The sequence below is a fragment of the Esox lucius genome, chromosome 16, assembly GCF_011004845.1.
Source record: "Esox lucius isolate fEsoLuc1 chromosome 16, fEsoLuc1.pri, whole genome shotgun sequence".
Lineage (NCBI taxonomy): Eukaryota > Metazoa > Chordata > Actinopteri > Esociformes > Esocidae > Esox > Esox lucius.
This window is the reverse complement of record NC_047584.1, coordinates 29370100-29386220: the sequence shown is the minus strand read 5'-3', so window position 1 is coordinate 29386220 and position 16121 is coordinate 29370100. Positions and strand designations below refer to the sequence as shown.

Sequence of the window (16121 nt, the reverse complement as noted above, 5' to 3'; positions counted from 1 at the left end):
GAAACCATCAGTTTAATATTTAATTAGAATGTCATATTTATTCAACTATAAATACAGTAATATATTATCTAGTAACACCATCAAAAGCGTTAGAGTACAAAACTGTGGATTATTCCATAAACCTTTCTGTCCCTCGATGGCATTAAAAAGGCAATATGATGATTTTGGCATGAACACAAAAAAACACGGAACAGTTATCAACGTTGAACATGTGTTACATCTTCTACAAAAATACATAGAAAAGAAACGGAAAGATGGCGGGAGAAAAAAAAAAAACACTTTGGTTTGACAGCTTGGATATTAGCCATAATATTCCTTCTGTTCTTCAGCCTTGTCCAACATTCATATTGCACTTCCATGGTCATCATCCATTACACAAACTCCCCTCAGCATTAGGTTGGAAACACAACCTCCCCTCAGCATTAGGTTGGAAACACAACCTTCCCTCAGCATTAGGTTGGAAACACAACCTCCCCTCAGCATTAGGTTGGAAACACAACCTTCCCTCAGCATTAGGTTGGAAACCCCTAAGTTACACATTAAGAAATGACACAGAGCCACTCCGTTAAGGACATAATGAATCAGCATCCCAAATTGTACCCTATTCTATATGTAGTGCCCTACATTTCACCAGAGCCCTATGGGAAGTCTGGGGTCATTTGGGAGTCTACATCTCGTCGGTGTTAGTGTTCACCACTACAGAGGGTGTATTAAAGGCCTTGGAAATGTTTAATAAAAAATATAAACCCTCCTCTTTCCTATTGTGACAGTGTACCTTGGCTTAGATTATTGCATAACAAGGGCACTGAACTTTCGTAGGCATTTCCTGGAAGTACGACCTAAATCCAGTTTGTGTGCATCCAGTTGGCCGTTTCCATTTCGAGACTCTGAGTGTCTGTGTGTGTGTGTCTGTGTGTGTCAGTGGAAGCCTATGCGCAGCGCCTTGTTCTTGACCATGGTGAACTTGGAGACGAACACAGAGCCGTGGGCAGGGTCCACCAGGTATCGGTAGGTCTTGGTGACGGCGGGGGCCGGCTCCGCGGCGGTGATGGGAGGAGCCTGCTGGAGGGACGAGGCGGACGGCGAGAGGAAGGCAGATGAACGCGTCACATAGTCCATCAGGCGACGGTACTGCTGCTCTGACAGTCTCTCCCGACCACCTTCACCCTGGAAGGGGGGGGGGGGTGAGAGGTTCAATGACGAGGTTCAGGGATATTCACTGTAGTTTTCAAAAGAGAAACGTTTCCATTTTCCGTTTCCATAAACGACCATTTGATCACTATTACACAGTCAAATAAGGGCCGAACCTCTGCGTCGTTGCTGAGTCTTTGTTGCTGCAGTGTCAGGATGAGCGCCCCCTGGTGGAGGGGGTCCTGTTGACAGGCCACCTCCGTGATGGGGAAGGCCTGCTGCTGTGTGTCCTCCGACAGGCTGACCACAAACAACACCTCCCCGGTCAGCAGCAGACACCCCGCGTACTCCTGGCCCGACCCGGACACAATCACCACCTCCAGGGCCATGTGCACCTCTGGGCGACCCAGGGACTGGAGCATCTTCCTGGGGTAGGGAAGATGGGAGGGGAGGGAGAGGAAATGGATGAAGGTAAAAGACCACACATGGCAACGTCGCTACATGCATGGAGGGATCACGCAGGTCCACGTCCGAATGTACACACTCCAGTTAAGAGACTGCACATGCCGAGCCTACAGAAACACTCCCACACAAACACATGTTGCCTGGAGTCGCAGGCGTGCAGTTTCAGCGCAGCTCAAACATGTTCTGTAGTTTGTGTATGTTTAGGAGGCTGGGCATGGAACAGATGGAGGCCGTAAAGACCCTAGGATGTGTTCAACAGGCCCGGAACGTACCTAACCTAGAAGGCAGGAATGCCACGAATGGGCCATGTCAGAGAGGAATGTCTGTTCTGTGTTTGGCACTGCTGTGCCCTCATGAACGCGCTCTGCCCTGCCGTGGATCTGTCTTTCCTCACGCCAAGGCCTCGGTTCCCTTTTCATTCCGACATGACATCTGTGCAATTTGTCTTTAACAGGACTCCTTTCTCTCCATCACTCACTCTTTAGTCAGTGGGGTGTGATGTCTGAGGAGACCCAGAGGTGACCTTGTCTGGTGCAACATGTCGCTACACTACCTCCCCTCCCGCCCTCTGACCACAGAAACCTCTGGATAGAATCATCTAAGCTGCGAGTGACTTGTCCAGCTAGCGGTGGACAAGCGCTGGGTGCTAGAGCAGAGTCGAAAAGCGTAATGAAGTTCTGCGATGTCATAGCGTTGGGTGTTCCGGTGGTGTAAGACTCTCAGTATGGGTCCAAATCCACCCTACTACAAAAACAATCTGATTTTTCAGCACTCACAAAATGCCTGAAAGAATAAGAATAACTCATACAAAGAAAATAGGATTGTAATATGCTCCTGTAATTACAGTGGGGAGGGACTCACTTATGTTTTTGCTATAAGGTCACAGGTTTATTATGCAGATAGAAAAAATTTGCATTTGAGCAAAAACACGTCATGTCCTCTCCCTGGCCATTTCCTGTTTCCACCCAACAGGTGTGTACTGTACTGTTCAGTTGTAGAACCAATGGTTGGACTAACACAGGTTGTTCAAGAAGCTGGTTGGTCAGCTTGGTCAGAGCAGTTTTATATTCACAACCCCTGATCATATAGCAAATACATGACTGCAGACTTTGGTTGTACTAATAGTGTGGGTCAGGACTTTGGTTGTATGAACAGTGTGGGACAGAACTTTGGTTGTTCTAACATTGTGGATCAGGACTTTGGTTGTACTAACATTTTGGATCAGGACTTTGGTTGTACTAACTGTGTGGATCAGAACTTTGGTTGTACGAACAGTGTGGGTCAGGACTTGTACTGACACACTGGCTGTGTTTGTGTGTGTGTGTGTATTTGTACATGTGTGTTGTATAGGAGTTCATTTCCTACCAGACATATTTGACATGGCTGTTGGGAGCGAGGGCTGACTTCTCATCTGCAGGGAGGTACAGCTGTTTTGGGAGTTGCCACAGACCTGCTCCATGGAGGAGACCTGCTCCGGACAACACACAGCGCCACAGGCACCGGCACACAGCAGAGATTAGTGTTGTTCATTTACATACAAACATGTACATGGAGATACTTGTGATTGTGAACACACGCCAGGGATTAGACTCCGTGTGCGTGTTGCTCGTCATCGTACTGTCAGCCGCAGAGAGACTCAATGATGTCATGTATTTAAAACAGGTCATAAAATATTCTACTGCTGTGTTCATGATGTCATTGGTCTGGAACATAGCCACTCTGTTCTGGAATGTATTTTGGTACTGTGAGTTTGGGATGGGGCGGTTCATTTAGGCCTGTTGCTACCATACAACAACAGAGCACTTAACCCCCTAGCTCTGGCATTGTGTGTGTGTGTGTGTGTGTGTGCATGCGTGCGTGCGTGCAAGCTAGGTGTGCTCGATCTGAACCGGTCCACAGGGAGTCGTGGTTTTGACACGGAGCTGCTCACTTCATTGACTATTTATGTTCCGTAGCACTGACCTGTTAGCCCCACCCCTTCTCCCTCCTCCTCCATAAAACTCCAAACTACCTTGAGAACTTGCAGCCCTGGGAATGTCACTGGTCCTTTAAGCAACAACCGCGGCTCTCTCAGAGTGAGTGTGTTGGCCCTGTCATGGTCCCTGTTGAAACTCAGAGGCCCCAGCTGACGGTGCCAAGAGGACTGATTTACAATGCTCTGATTTGCTGATATGATGTTCTGTATTTGCTGGCTAGCATATCAATGTGCTGCGACTGCTACCACTCCACAGACAAAATATTACAGTGTGTTAGCATATTGCGACGCTAGAACTGCTACCACTCCATAGACAAAACATTACTGTGTGTTAGCATGTTGCGACACTACCATTCCACAGACGTCACATTACAGTGTTTAGCACATCTCTATACTATGACACCCTAAAAAGAACTTTACAGCAGGCCTACAGAATAAGTTTGCTCCAGTTTTTATGTTAAACATGTTAGATTCTAGTAGTTTTCCAGATACTGTATCTAAAGCATTACATCTTAAGACAGCTAGGCGGGACAACCGAACAACCCATCATATGTAAGTACACCTTACAATGAAGTAGCCGCCAGCCAAAAGAAAAACACGGCATTGATGTACAACGCGTGAACCTACCGTAACCAGTCTGTGAGACCAGCTCTGCAGCGCCCCCTATAGGTTTGGTGAAGACCCCTACAATGCCTTTTCCAACCCCAGAGATGACCCCTTTGGCTTTGCTGCCAGCGGAACTCTGGAGCTCGGAACCCCGTTGGAAGTTCTGCATGGGCTGGTCCACAATGCCGGCTATCGCCCCTGGAGAGAACGCAGAACCATATTAGAAACTCACATTCCAGTACCACACAGACCTGACTAACCACAACATGGTCCTTGGAGGCGGGACTTAATATTTTCATTGTTCCAAGCCAGGACTGTCTGTCTCTGTCTGGCTGGCTGGCTGTTGACCATCTGGCTGGTTAACTGGCTGGTTGGTTGGCTGACTAACTCTCTGTACTGACCCAGGAGGCTGAGCCCCAGTCTGGACAAGCCTTGTCTGAGTCCGTCCCCCAGGCTCTCGGGCAAATGCCTCCTCCACTCCTCCTGTCTGGTGTAATGCTCCTCGTCAAGGGACAGGCGATCCATGTTCCTGGCCAGGCTCGTCGCCAGGTTGGTGATGGAAGTCAGCGTGCCTACACGAAGAAACAGGGGAACCAACTCACTTCCTGATGGCTGGAGGCGCCACATTTTGGATCAAGCCCCCCCCAAGTGTGAAGACGACTGGGTCAGGACCACATGAAGTTTCTGTGCACGCATACATCGAGAGCTATAGCCCTTAGCCAGTCACTCCAGATGACAGCACCTGCTATATTACCAAAACGTAAACATGAAGATCTGACTGTACAACATGGGTCACCACGTTTCTGTACCTTTTGAGATGTGTTTTACGAACGACGTGGTCCCCCTGCTCACACCGCTGACGAAAGCCCCCGGGCCGCGGGTCAGACCCTCATAGGGCAGACGGAAGAAGTCAGCCACCCCGTTACCAATAGATCTCACCAGACTGGCAGGACTGCCCAGGAGGTCCAGGGACCCCACCACCCAGCCTGCAGTGGAGTGGAGAGAGAGACGTTAGCGCACACACACACACGCGTCAGGAAGTTAGCAACATTGCAGACCAGCACAGACACAGACAAAACCACACACAGGCCGCCAGACTTGTCTGTATGGCACAGGATAAGTCACCTGTCTGGGTGATTATAACATGTTTATGAGCTTGATAACTCTTGCTGTTGTAGTTAGTCTGGTGAACAGGTCTACTGCTGCCTGAACTCATCCCAAGTGGGACCCTATTCCCTAACTAGTGCATTAGAGTAGGGCCATGGGGAATAGGGCATAGAGTCCCATTTGGGACGTCCTACAGTTTGTGTGTAGATTTACAGCACTTGTGTCATGTTGCTGATGTGCAACTCAACGGGGACACGGATCGTTGATATTTATACACTGTCGGCTGCATCACAAAACCCAGGCTGCTTTTCCAAGCCCACGCTCCTTCAAACACTGCAACGCTCTCTTTCTTTTCCCGTTCTTTCACACAATTTATGGTTTCAGTCTCCTAAGTCTCAACGGAGTTAATGTTTACTGGGGTCTGTTATCGTCACGGTGACATTCACGCGGAGGGAGAGATTAATCCCAGGATGCATTGTTCTGAGGAACACGGGAGGGGTCTGGCAGGGCTGGTAAACTTTGTGTGTGTGTGTGTGTGTGAGAGAGAGAGAGAGAGAGAGAGAGACACTGAAAACTAAAATAAGAACTTGGACCTTAATGAGAGGCAGTGGGAAGCGGGCAGAACTGCGGTTGACAGATATTATGTTGCCAGGGGAGAGGATGCAGCTCTCTGAACCCGGAGGCCGGTTGGTTCTGCGCGGCTCCCGACTCACCAGCTCTGAACAGGGCGCCGGCGGCGTAGTGCATGGCCAGCGCGTGGACCAGCTGCCGTGCCGTGGTGCAGAGCGGCCCTCTCTCGAACAGGCCGAAGGACAGCGGGGTGTGGTCTGAGGCGATGTAGAGCTTCAGGGAGGCGTGGACGCTGACCAACAGGTTGACCGGCTGGATGACCAGTCTCTGCAGCCTGAGAGGATGCACCAGGGCGTGGGTGGACTGGATGACTGACCCCGGGAGGATGGGCCCCCCGGGGCGCTCCGCGGGGTCAGGGGGCGGGGCCAGGGCGGAGTCGGGGATGTAGGTGTGGAACAGAGTCTTGATGTAGTAGACAAACGTGTCCTCCAGGTACAGACGGGCTGGCTGGATGTGGAGGGTCACCTGGTCCACGCTGCAGAACTCCCTGGAATCAGAGAAACATTTTCCCAAAATCCTTCCTGCACCCGCATTGCTCATAGCTGCTACATAATGAACATATAAAGGCTAGACCCTAAAGGGAAATGCCAAGCAAGGGCTAGAGCAACGTGGCCAAGAAAAACCTGTAGAAGAAATAAACCTAGAGAGGAAACAGGCTCAAATGGGAAGCTCATTTTCTCTGCAGGGAGGCAGTCAGAGTCCCATGTCACTTGGATGAGAGCAACACCAGGGCTCTGGGTTGATACCCACAGGAAAACAGTCATATATTCACTCGCTACTGGAAAGCGTCTCTGGATAAACGCTGAACAAATGAAATGTTAATGGAGCGGGTGTCTGTACCGGTCCAGGGTGAATCCCAGATGAAGAAAGCAGGATGATTTGAACTCCTCCAGGGCCCGTAGGGAGCAGGTGGGGTTAGCATCGCTGGACCAGGGTGGAGGCTCCACCCTCTGCTCCTGACACAGCAGCACTGGGAAGTGGAAGCTGGCCCGGCTATACAGCTGATTATCAACCTGGAACCCAACAGAGGGATGTTTAATTAATGTAGACCTAATGTATATGTTCTAGTTAACTGTCTAGTTGGCGTATGTCTGTAATCTGGTTAAAGACCTGGTTGTCCGTCTAAAAGAAAGGCTGTGGAAGAGACTTTTTACGAAATCTTAAGTAGAAAAATCTACATAAAATCATCTGTCAGGGGGGTCTATAAGGCAGGTCATCAGGGGACCTATAAATAACATCAGTCAGGGGGGTCTATAAGGCAGGTCATCAGGGGACCTATAAATAACATCAGTCAGGGGGGTCTATAAGGCAGGTCATCAGGGGACCTATAAATAACATCAGTCAGGGGGTCTATAAGGCAGGTCATCAGGGGACCTATAAATAACATCAGTCAGGGGGTCTATAATACACATCTTCAAGGAACCTATAAATAACATCTGTCAGGGGGTCTATAATACACGTCATCAGGGGACCTATAAATAACATCAGTCAGGGGGTCTATAATACACATCTTCAAGGAACCTATAAATAACATCTGTCAGGGGGTCTATAATACATGTCATCAGGGGACCTATAAATAACATCTGTCAGGGGGTCTATAAGACATCTTCAAGGGACCTATAAATAACATCAGTCAGGGGGGTCTAGAAGACACATCTTCAAGGGACCTATAAAAAACATCAGTCAGGAGGTCTATAAGACACGTCTTCAAAAGACCTATAAGAGTCAACCTACCTGGAGACTTGCACAGTGGACCTCCACCAGACATGTCTCTCCCCACCCAGCGCTGCCCAGACCCAGGCCGGGCCCTCCCAGTGTCAGGGCGGAGTCGGCCAACAGGGCAGGGGACAGGTTAAGCAGCAGCTTGGACAGTGTCAGCCTCAGCAGCTCCACAGAACCTGACCGGCTGGTGATGTCATCATTCAGAGACAAGCTGGCCTCGCTCAGCAACACCCTGAATGCCAGCTTTAGCTGGGACATCCTAAGGAATAAGTACTGATCAGTTCCACTGAACCTGGAAATTGGATTATTAATAAAGATGGATAGGGTTGACGAAGTTGTATTCCTACCTGACCTGTGTGGTAAAAGGGAATACTGCATATGTATCCAAAACATTTTTTAGGCAGAAAAAGCTGTTTATTACTCTTTATTACCGGAAAATCCTAAATCCGAGGAGCCCACATCGTGTCACCACCAGTAGTTTGGTGAGACCTGGTTTAGGATAAGAGGCAAAGGTACGCTCCTCACCTGTTCTGCAGACTCACGACAGAGTCACCGACGCCCTCTGGTGCCAAAGTCAGGATGATCGTGCCACTTCGGTGAACCACGTCAATGTAAAGACAGCCGAACCCTGGCAAGAACACAACCTACACACACACACACACACACACACACAATCAGCTTCATTTGCCAGGTACCTTTGCAGATGGTGAGAATGTGACATGGTGGTGAAGGGGTGTTCTGAGTGATGGACAACATCTACAGGTGGAATACAGATGTATACATCCACATTCCTTCGAAAAGAAAATAGTTCCTAGAACATCCCTTAATGGTACCTGTTAAAATGTAACCTGTTGGGGATCTTTTCTTTGAGGAACTCTTTAAAACGGTCATTCATACAATACGGTTTCCAAAAGAAGTTGGGACGCTGTGTAAAGTGCAAATAAAAACAGAATGCAATGATGTGCAAAGCATTTATCCCTATATTTAGACAACATATCAAATGTTGAAACTGAGAAAATGTTTTGTTTTTAGACTTGTTTACTACAGAGCCATGCTGTTGTAATACATTTCTGGATCTTGTTTATATATGGTTTCTTCTGCGCATGGTAGAGTTTTAACTTGCATTTGTGGGTGAAGCAACGTACTGCGTTCACAGACAATTTTCGGAAGTGTTCCTGAGCCCAAGCCGTGATGTCCACTACAGAATCGTGTCTGTTTTTAATGCAGGTTTTAAGCCTTGTCCCTTGCGTACAGAGATTTCTCCGGATTCTCTGAATATTTAAATATTATTTATCGTAGTTGATGAGATCTTCAAACATGCAATTTTACATTGATATATATATTTTTTATTTTATTGTTGCACTATTTGCCTACACAGTCTTTCACCCAATCATGTTACTGACCTGTGGCCAATTAACCTAATACGTTGTGAGATGTTCCATCAGGTTTTTTTCAGCATTACACAACATTTCCAGTCTTTTGTTGCCCCTCTTACAGCTTTTTTGAAACGTGTTGCTGGCATCAAATTCAAAGTAGGCATTTCTTTTTCAAGAAACAATAACATTTCTCAGTTTCAACATTTGATGTGTTGTCTTTGTACTATTTTCTACTGAACATAAGGTTTAAATGATTTGCACATAATTATATTCTGTTTTTCTTTACATTTTACTCAGTGTCCCAACATTTTTGGAAACAGGTGATAGAACCACTTAATCTTTTTGTGGTTCCTTTCATGAAAAGGTTATAAACAATATTATTTGAAGAACTATTAAAGGGTTCCTTGAAGTACCCTTATACTTCGAAGTACTCAAAGTGTACCATAGGTGAAATGTATAGAAACCCTCCAGAAGGAAAATTATTTGACCAGACTGTTTCTGCTTGGTGCATACATGTGTTTATCTACCTGACACACACACACACACATTTCCACACACCCAGACAAAATGGGCCGCACAGAGAGGTTATGTTCACACCGCTGAGAACAGCCAGACAGATCTTGTTGTGACTGACCAACTTCAGATAGGAGGTTGTCTACAGTGTTATCCCGGACCTGGATGGACCCACCAGTCCACCCACAGAGGAAGCTCCCGCGGGGTGCTAACCCGGCCCGTCACAATAACCCCAACCGGGCCTTGACCCTGGCGAGGGGTCACGCTCTCACCCCGCTGCAACCTGAGACAGACGACCTCTCTGACCCCAGCGCTCAACAGACATAACCCCAAACACACTCATTATTACCACCCCAACCCCTCCGATGGGTCCCGAGGCGTGCCGTCTGGCTAGCGGCCTTATTGGAGCCAGGCTCAGGGAGAGGGACAAAAACACATACACACAGACACTCCTGGCAGAGAGGCCTAAAGACACAGTGGGGTGACCCGGAGCGTGTGGTATGTGTTAAACTCAGGGAGGCTAATTTCACTGACATTAGCAGCGCCATGTGACGTTGTGCTACCTATTGGTTAAGGCTATGATTAAAGTGTTAGGGTCCAGAGGGCAAGCTGAGCCTCTACTCAGAAACTGCTCTCTAGGGGTTAAGTGGCGATGGCTGGGTGTTGAATATTCCCGTTGATATATATTCCTGTTGATATATATATATATATATATATATATATTTGTTCCCCCAAGTTCATCTAAGTCTTTTGGGAACTTTTAAGTGGTCATCCACGACTACCTGTCACTGGGGTATAAACATGGGGTGACACACGTGTCAAATTCATCTATCAACATGGGGAAGGTTAGAGAACACATGAAACAAGAGACAAGTTTGTTGACCTTCATAAATTAGGCAATGGCTAGAGAATGATAATAAAAAATAAAATAAAAAATAAACTATCCACTAATAGTGGAATAATTTAGTTGTTAATGTCAACTAAAGCTGTTAACCTACCTGGGACAGGACCCAAATGCCCTTTTGCCCACACAGTAGATTGGTTCGAGATTTCTCGAAAAGTTGGTTAAATCATGTGGTCACCAAGATGGCAAAACCCAATGATACATCAATTCAATGTGTCTAGTTGCCCGACAACATGCCCCATTGACACCATCGCCTCCTTTGCTCCCCAGAACATCTTGGGTGACCTCTTCTCCCATTTCTCACCTCTCTTATCAACTCATACCTGACCCTTCTGACTTAAAGATGGCCATGGTCACTTCCCTCCTTAAGACACTTATATATATAAACAACACAGAGTATCTCCCCACTGTCTCTATCTGAACTCTCCTGTTATCTCTTGCCATTATGTTGGACTCCTGGAGTTTGTTGGTATGGATGCAACCAGGATTTGACTCAGAGGCTCTAGATAGGTTTTCTAGGTACCTAGCCACTGAGGTAAAAATGTACCTAGAGAACATTGTAGACTGGGTTTTATAGTTGCCATGAGTCTCAACAGATTTGTTTGTTGGTTGTTTGCAAACGTATTATAACTGCAAAAAGCCAAAACAAAAGTCACAACATAATATTTTTAACATCAAATTCCAGCATTTACCCATGTACTTCATCGGAATATGTGGTTATGGGTGGATTACAGCAATTGGTGTCAGTCTGCTGAATGTAAATTAAAATGTAAAGGACAAAATGTAAATGCAAAGGAGTGAATTGAAATGCTAATTTACTTAATTGAAATGCAAATTGCTTAAACGTCAAAATAGTTGCTTCGTGACCTGTGTCCCTGGGCAGTTGATGTCCACTGGGTCGGTCCACTCTGGTGCTGCCTGAAGGTTGCCGGGCTGCAGGTCGGAGCCGGAGGGCGTGTCAGGACATGTGCGCAGCAGCAGGGAGGGAAGGGGCTCTCGCTGTCTGCAGTCGGGGAAGCTGGAGGAGTGGTGGTAGAGCGCATGGTGGAGGGAGGAGTTGGCAGGGAGCGTCCGGCAGAACACCTCGGCTCTGGGTGACTCTGAGGGAACAGGCAGGGAACGCGCTGAGAAATATTACTTGACAACATTACTTGACTTCATATACAGCTTTGGAAAAAATTAAGAGACCACTGCCCCCTTTTTCTTTCCTTTACAAAAAAGTAGAAAAGGAAGGTTTTGAGTGAGGATGTGTTTTTTTTCCAGGACCGATACATGCTTTTGGAGATGCACCCATTTTCACAACCACACATTCTAGCATCCCGTTACCCATGATAGCCTGGGGCAAAACACCCCAGCCTTTGTCTAGGTGTCACAATGGCCGGCCCACACTAACAGCTGATGAAGGCAGGACCACTGGGTTTCTACAGACTGTTGAATTAAGCACCGTGTTTAATTCAATAGAACTGGACTTGAAGCTCCCGTGTAGCTCAGTTGGTCGATCACCAGGTTGGGGGTTCGATTCCCACAGGGGGCCAGGATGGAACAAAAATTAAAAAGCCACTACTGAAAGTGGTTCTGGATGAGATATGACCGCGAAGGATTTAGATGTAAATGGTATTCCAATAGGAACCAAATGTTTGGAACAGCCAGACAGCGAGAAAACGAGATCCGTTGCCATCTTGGCATTTGGAGCCAACAGGGGAGATCTGTGGTCCAAACTCACTAGGTTCACACTATAATCTCAGTGGGTTATTTATATTGTCTCTTAAAAGTGCACAGAGCAACACATGAAAATGAATCCTGCAAGGGCTGAAGGGTGCCGTTTAGGACCTGAGGTGTGACCGAGGGGTGACCGAGATGAAGTAGCCAAAAGTTTAGCACTTAGTCCCATTTTCAAATGTGTGTGTGTGTGACTGAGAGGCCCTACCCTTGATGTTCTCCCTAAGTAGTAATCTGATGGGCGTCTGGTTGTGGATGAGCATCGGAGGACAGGGGTCTTCATTCAGTGTCAGGTAGTTAATCCCAAGATGCTCCTGGAATGTCAACACCAAGGCTCTGGAACAAAAAATACCAACACATAAACAACAAAAAACAATAAACCTCCATTTCTTAAATGACAGGTTTGTGACTAAATGGACCCTGGACATTTGAGAGGTAGGTTGCGGTTTTATATACGACCAAATCCAAGTACCAGTCACAACTTTGGGCACACCTACTCATTCCTGTCATCAAGGCAAAGGGTGGCTACTTTGAATATTCTACAATATGAAATGTATTTTGATTTGTTTAACACTTTTTTGATTGCTACATGAGTCCATATGAGCTATTTCATAGGTCTGACGTTCTCACTATTATTCTACGATGTGGAAAATAATAAAACTTAAGAAATACCCTAGAATGAGTAAGTGTGTCCAAACTTTTGACTTGTACTGTAAATAATCACACACTATGTCTTCTTAATTTGGGTTGCTGGAGGACGGTTTGAGTCATCCGAGGACGATATATTTCTCATTCTGGTCCAGAGCTGAAACATTTGAAGAACCCTTGACATAAATAAACAATAAGTCATTTCACCACAAGCAGCAAACACTCCCTTCCTCTCTCGCTACCCCGATGCCCAAGTCCAGAGGCATGCTGGAGGGGTAATGTCCTTATTGAAGCCAGGCCTGGGGAGAGGGACAGAAACACGCACACTTACACACACACACACACTTATACACGTACACACACATGCACAGGCACACACGGGGGGGGGGGCACGCTGGGCCAAGTAAGAACAAAACATGTTGTAAAAATCCCTTCATGAACTCATGGGCCCAATTATAAAGAAGAGGACACTTTTTCTGCGGAGGAGAAGGCCGTTCAGACAGTCATCCGCAAAAGTCTGCGTTCAGACCACCCCGGAGGGAAGCGAGGGAACAAGGGAGAAGGAAAGAAACGACAAGCAAAAAAACAAGAGAGATTGAGAGAATGGGGGGGGGGGGGGGGGGGGGGGGGGCGGAGAACAAGAGACCGAGCGAGGGAGATGTCCGAGAGGAGACGGTGGAAAGGATGAGGGCACCCCCGTGGGGCAGGCGGCGACGTTAACAGGCCATGACCACTGACTTCCTACTTGATGTCCCAAGATGCAGCCCTCCAGGTGCTTCTCCCTGCCCCCTGTGTTTGTCTTTAGTTACCACACACCACCTGTTCCGCTTCGATTCACCCACCTGGTGCTCAGGCCGCTCTGGCCGCAGGTCTCCCCAGGGACGGCCACACTCTGCCGGGGGAAGTCCGGTCTGATGGGGGCCGGGAGGCTCCAGGACGCAGCGGAGGGGTCAGCGTCGGGGTTGGGCAGGCAGCTGAACACCATGTGTCGGAGAGGGACAGGGGAGAGGGGGGTGTCCGGCGCCCCCTGGACCCCCTCTCGGAGCAGGTCCCAGCAGGCCACAGACACCGCCCTGGAGGGGGTCTTCTCCGCAGCTGGAGAGAGGCTGAACACGGCTGTATCTGGGAGGGAACAGGCCTGGAGGGGAGAGGGGAGTACTGAGTTTTTACCGGCTAGCAGGCTGACATCACTGAGCTGTTCTTCCTGGGGACAAAGTGCTCCTGGGGACAGAGTGCTAATTGACATCAGATAGAGCTCCATGCTGTGCTGGCTTATGCAGGCTTTGAGCACATAGGGGATTGGTACAGAGGGGATTGAGGCACTAAGCATGATGAATAGCCTAGAAAGGCATTCCAAACGCTGTTTCTGGTCTGATGTTATTATAAGGGCCATCACAGGCATTTTGTGGGGTCATTTTTTTTAACAACTTCCTGGCAACCCAGTGCGCCATGTGGGCCTGAAGGCTCTTTAAAATTACATCACTGTGCTGTCGTCGGGGACACGTCTCAGATGGAGGAACAGTCCTGAATCCCCATCTTGTTGTTCTGTTCTGTGCCTCTGAAGTGCAGTGGAGTGTCACGGCCACCAGGGCAGATCAGAGCATGGAGCGGGGGTGACCACATGATCTGGTGTGTGTGTTATCTGGCCTGTGGACACCAGTGTGTGTGTTATCTGTCCTCTGGACACCAGTGTGTGTGTGTGTGTGTGTGTGTTACCTGTCCTGTGGACACCAGTGTGTGTGTGTGTGTTATCTGGCCTGTGGACACCAGTGTGTGTGTGTGTTACCTGTCCTGTGGACACCAGTGTGTGTGTGTGTTACCTGTCCTGTGGACACCAGTGTGTGTGTGTGTTATCTGTCCTGTGGACACCAGTGTGTGTGTGTGTGTTATCTGTCCTGTGGACACCAGTGTGTGTGTGTGTGTTATCTGTCCTGTGGACACCAGTGTGTGTGTGTGTTACCTGTCCTGTGGACACCAGTGTGTGTGTGTGTGTTATCTGTCCTGTGGACACCAGTGTGTGTGTGTGTTATCTGTCCTGTGGACACCAGTGTGTGTGTGTGTGTTATCTGTCCTGTGGACACCAGTGTGTGTGTGTGTGTGTGTGTTATCTGTCCTGTGGACACCAGTGTGTGTGTGTGTTATCTGTCCTCTGGACACCAGTGTGCGTGTGTGTGTGTGTGTTACCTAGCCTGTGGACACCAGTGTGTGTGTGTGTGTGTGTCCTGTCCTGTGTGTTACCTGGCCTGTGGACACCAGTGTGTGTGTGTGTGTGTGTGTGTGTGTGTTACCTGGCCTGTGGACACCAGTGTGTGTGTTACCTGGCCTGTGGACACCAGTGTGTGTGTGTGTTATCTGTCCTCTGGACACCAGTGTGTGTGTGTGTGTGTGTTACCTAGCCTGTGGACACCAGTGTGTGTGTGTGTGTGTGTCCTGTCCTGTGTGTTACCTGGCCTGTGGACACCAGTGTGTGTGTGTGTGTGTGTGTGTGTGTGTGTGTTACCTGGCCTGTGGACACCAGTGTGTGTGTTACCTGGCCTGTGGACACCAGTGTGTGTGTGTGTTATCTGTCCTCTGGACACCAGTGTGTGTGTGTGTGTGTGTTACCTAGCCTGTGGACACCAGTGTGTGTGTGTGTGTGTGTCCTGTCCTGTGTGTTACCTGGCCTGTGGACACCAGTGTGTGTGTGTGTGTGTGTGTGTTACCTGGCCTGTGGACACCAGTGTGTGTGTTACCTGGCCTGTGGACACCAGTGTGTGTGTGTGTCCTGGCCTGTGGACACCAGTGTGTGTGTGTGTGTCCTGTCCTGTGGACACCAGTGTGTGTGTGTGTGTGTGTGTGTGTGTTACCTGGCCTGTGGACACCAGAGCATGGTCAGACAGCAGTGCTCTACAGGACAGCTGGTAGGGCGTGTTGTTGACCAGAACAGTCCTGTCTTCTATCAGTAGGATCTGAATGCCATGCCTCACTACAGATGACACGCAGAACTGACACATCTGCAGGGGGAGAATGGGGGGAGGAACATTTAACACCATTTTCAGTCAGTCATCACTATCCTCATGTGTTTCTGTGTTTTACACATCAAATCATTTTTCAAATTCATTTTATACTTTTTACAACATCAGGTGGTCAAAAAGTGCTTTGACAGATACCCAGTCTGAAATCCCAAAGAGCTACGACGGGTACGAGCTACGATGGGTACGAGCTACGAAGGGTACGAGCTACGATGGGTACGAGCTCCAACTGGTACGAGCTACAACGGGTACGAGCTACGACGGGTACGAGCTACGACGGGTACGAGCTACGACGGGTACGAGCTACGACGGGT

At 48.3% G+C, this 16121-nt stretch overlaps 1 protein-coding gene across 4 annotated transcripts in view; it reads right to left on the bottom strand.

Annotated features, from left to right (window-relative positions):
• Positions 1-18: 18 nt before the first annotated feature.
• Positions 19-16121, bottom strand: part of LOC105023524 (vacuolar protein sorting-associated protein 13B) — a 366155-nt gene continuing 350052 nt past the window's right edge. For all 4 annotated transcript variants that reach the window (XM_029113576.2, XM_029113574.2, XM_029113577.2 and 1 more), the window contains exons 53-66: positions 15643-15789; positions 13639-13934; positions 12357-12484; positions 11297-11529; positions 8162-8280; positions 7649-7895; positions 6755-6927; positions 5998-6401; positions 4987-5163; positions 4579-4749; positions 4199-4375; positions 2962-3064; positions 1308-1557; positions 19-1167 (exon numbers count right to left, since the gene is read on the bottom strand). In XM_029113576.2, coding sequence (XP_028969409.2) covers positions 919-1167; positions 1308-1557; positions 2962-3064; positions 4199-4375; positions 4579-4749; positions 4987-5163; positions 5998-6401; positions 6755-6927; positions 7649-7895; positions 8162-8280; positions 11297-11529; positions 12357-12484; positions 13639-13934; positions 15643-15789 — 2874 coding nt within the window. In that variant the 3' untranslated portion in view covers positions 19-918. The remainder of the gene's footprint in view (positions 1168-1307; positions 1558-2961; positions 3065-4198; positions 4376-4578; positions 4750-4986; positions 5164-5997; positions 6402-6754; positions 6928-7648; positions 7896-8161; positions 8281-11296; positions 11530-12356; positions 12485-13638; positions 13935-15642; positions 15790-16121) is intronic.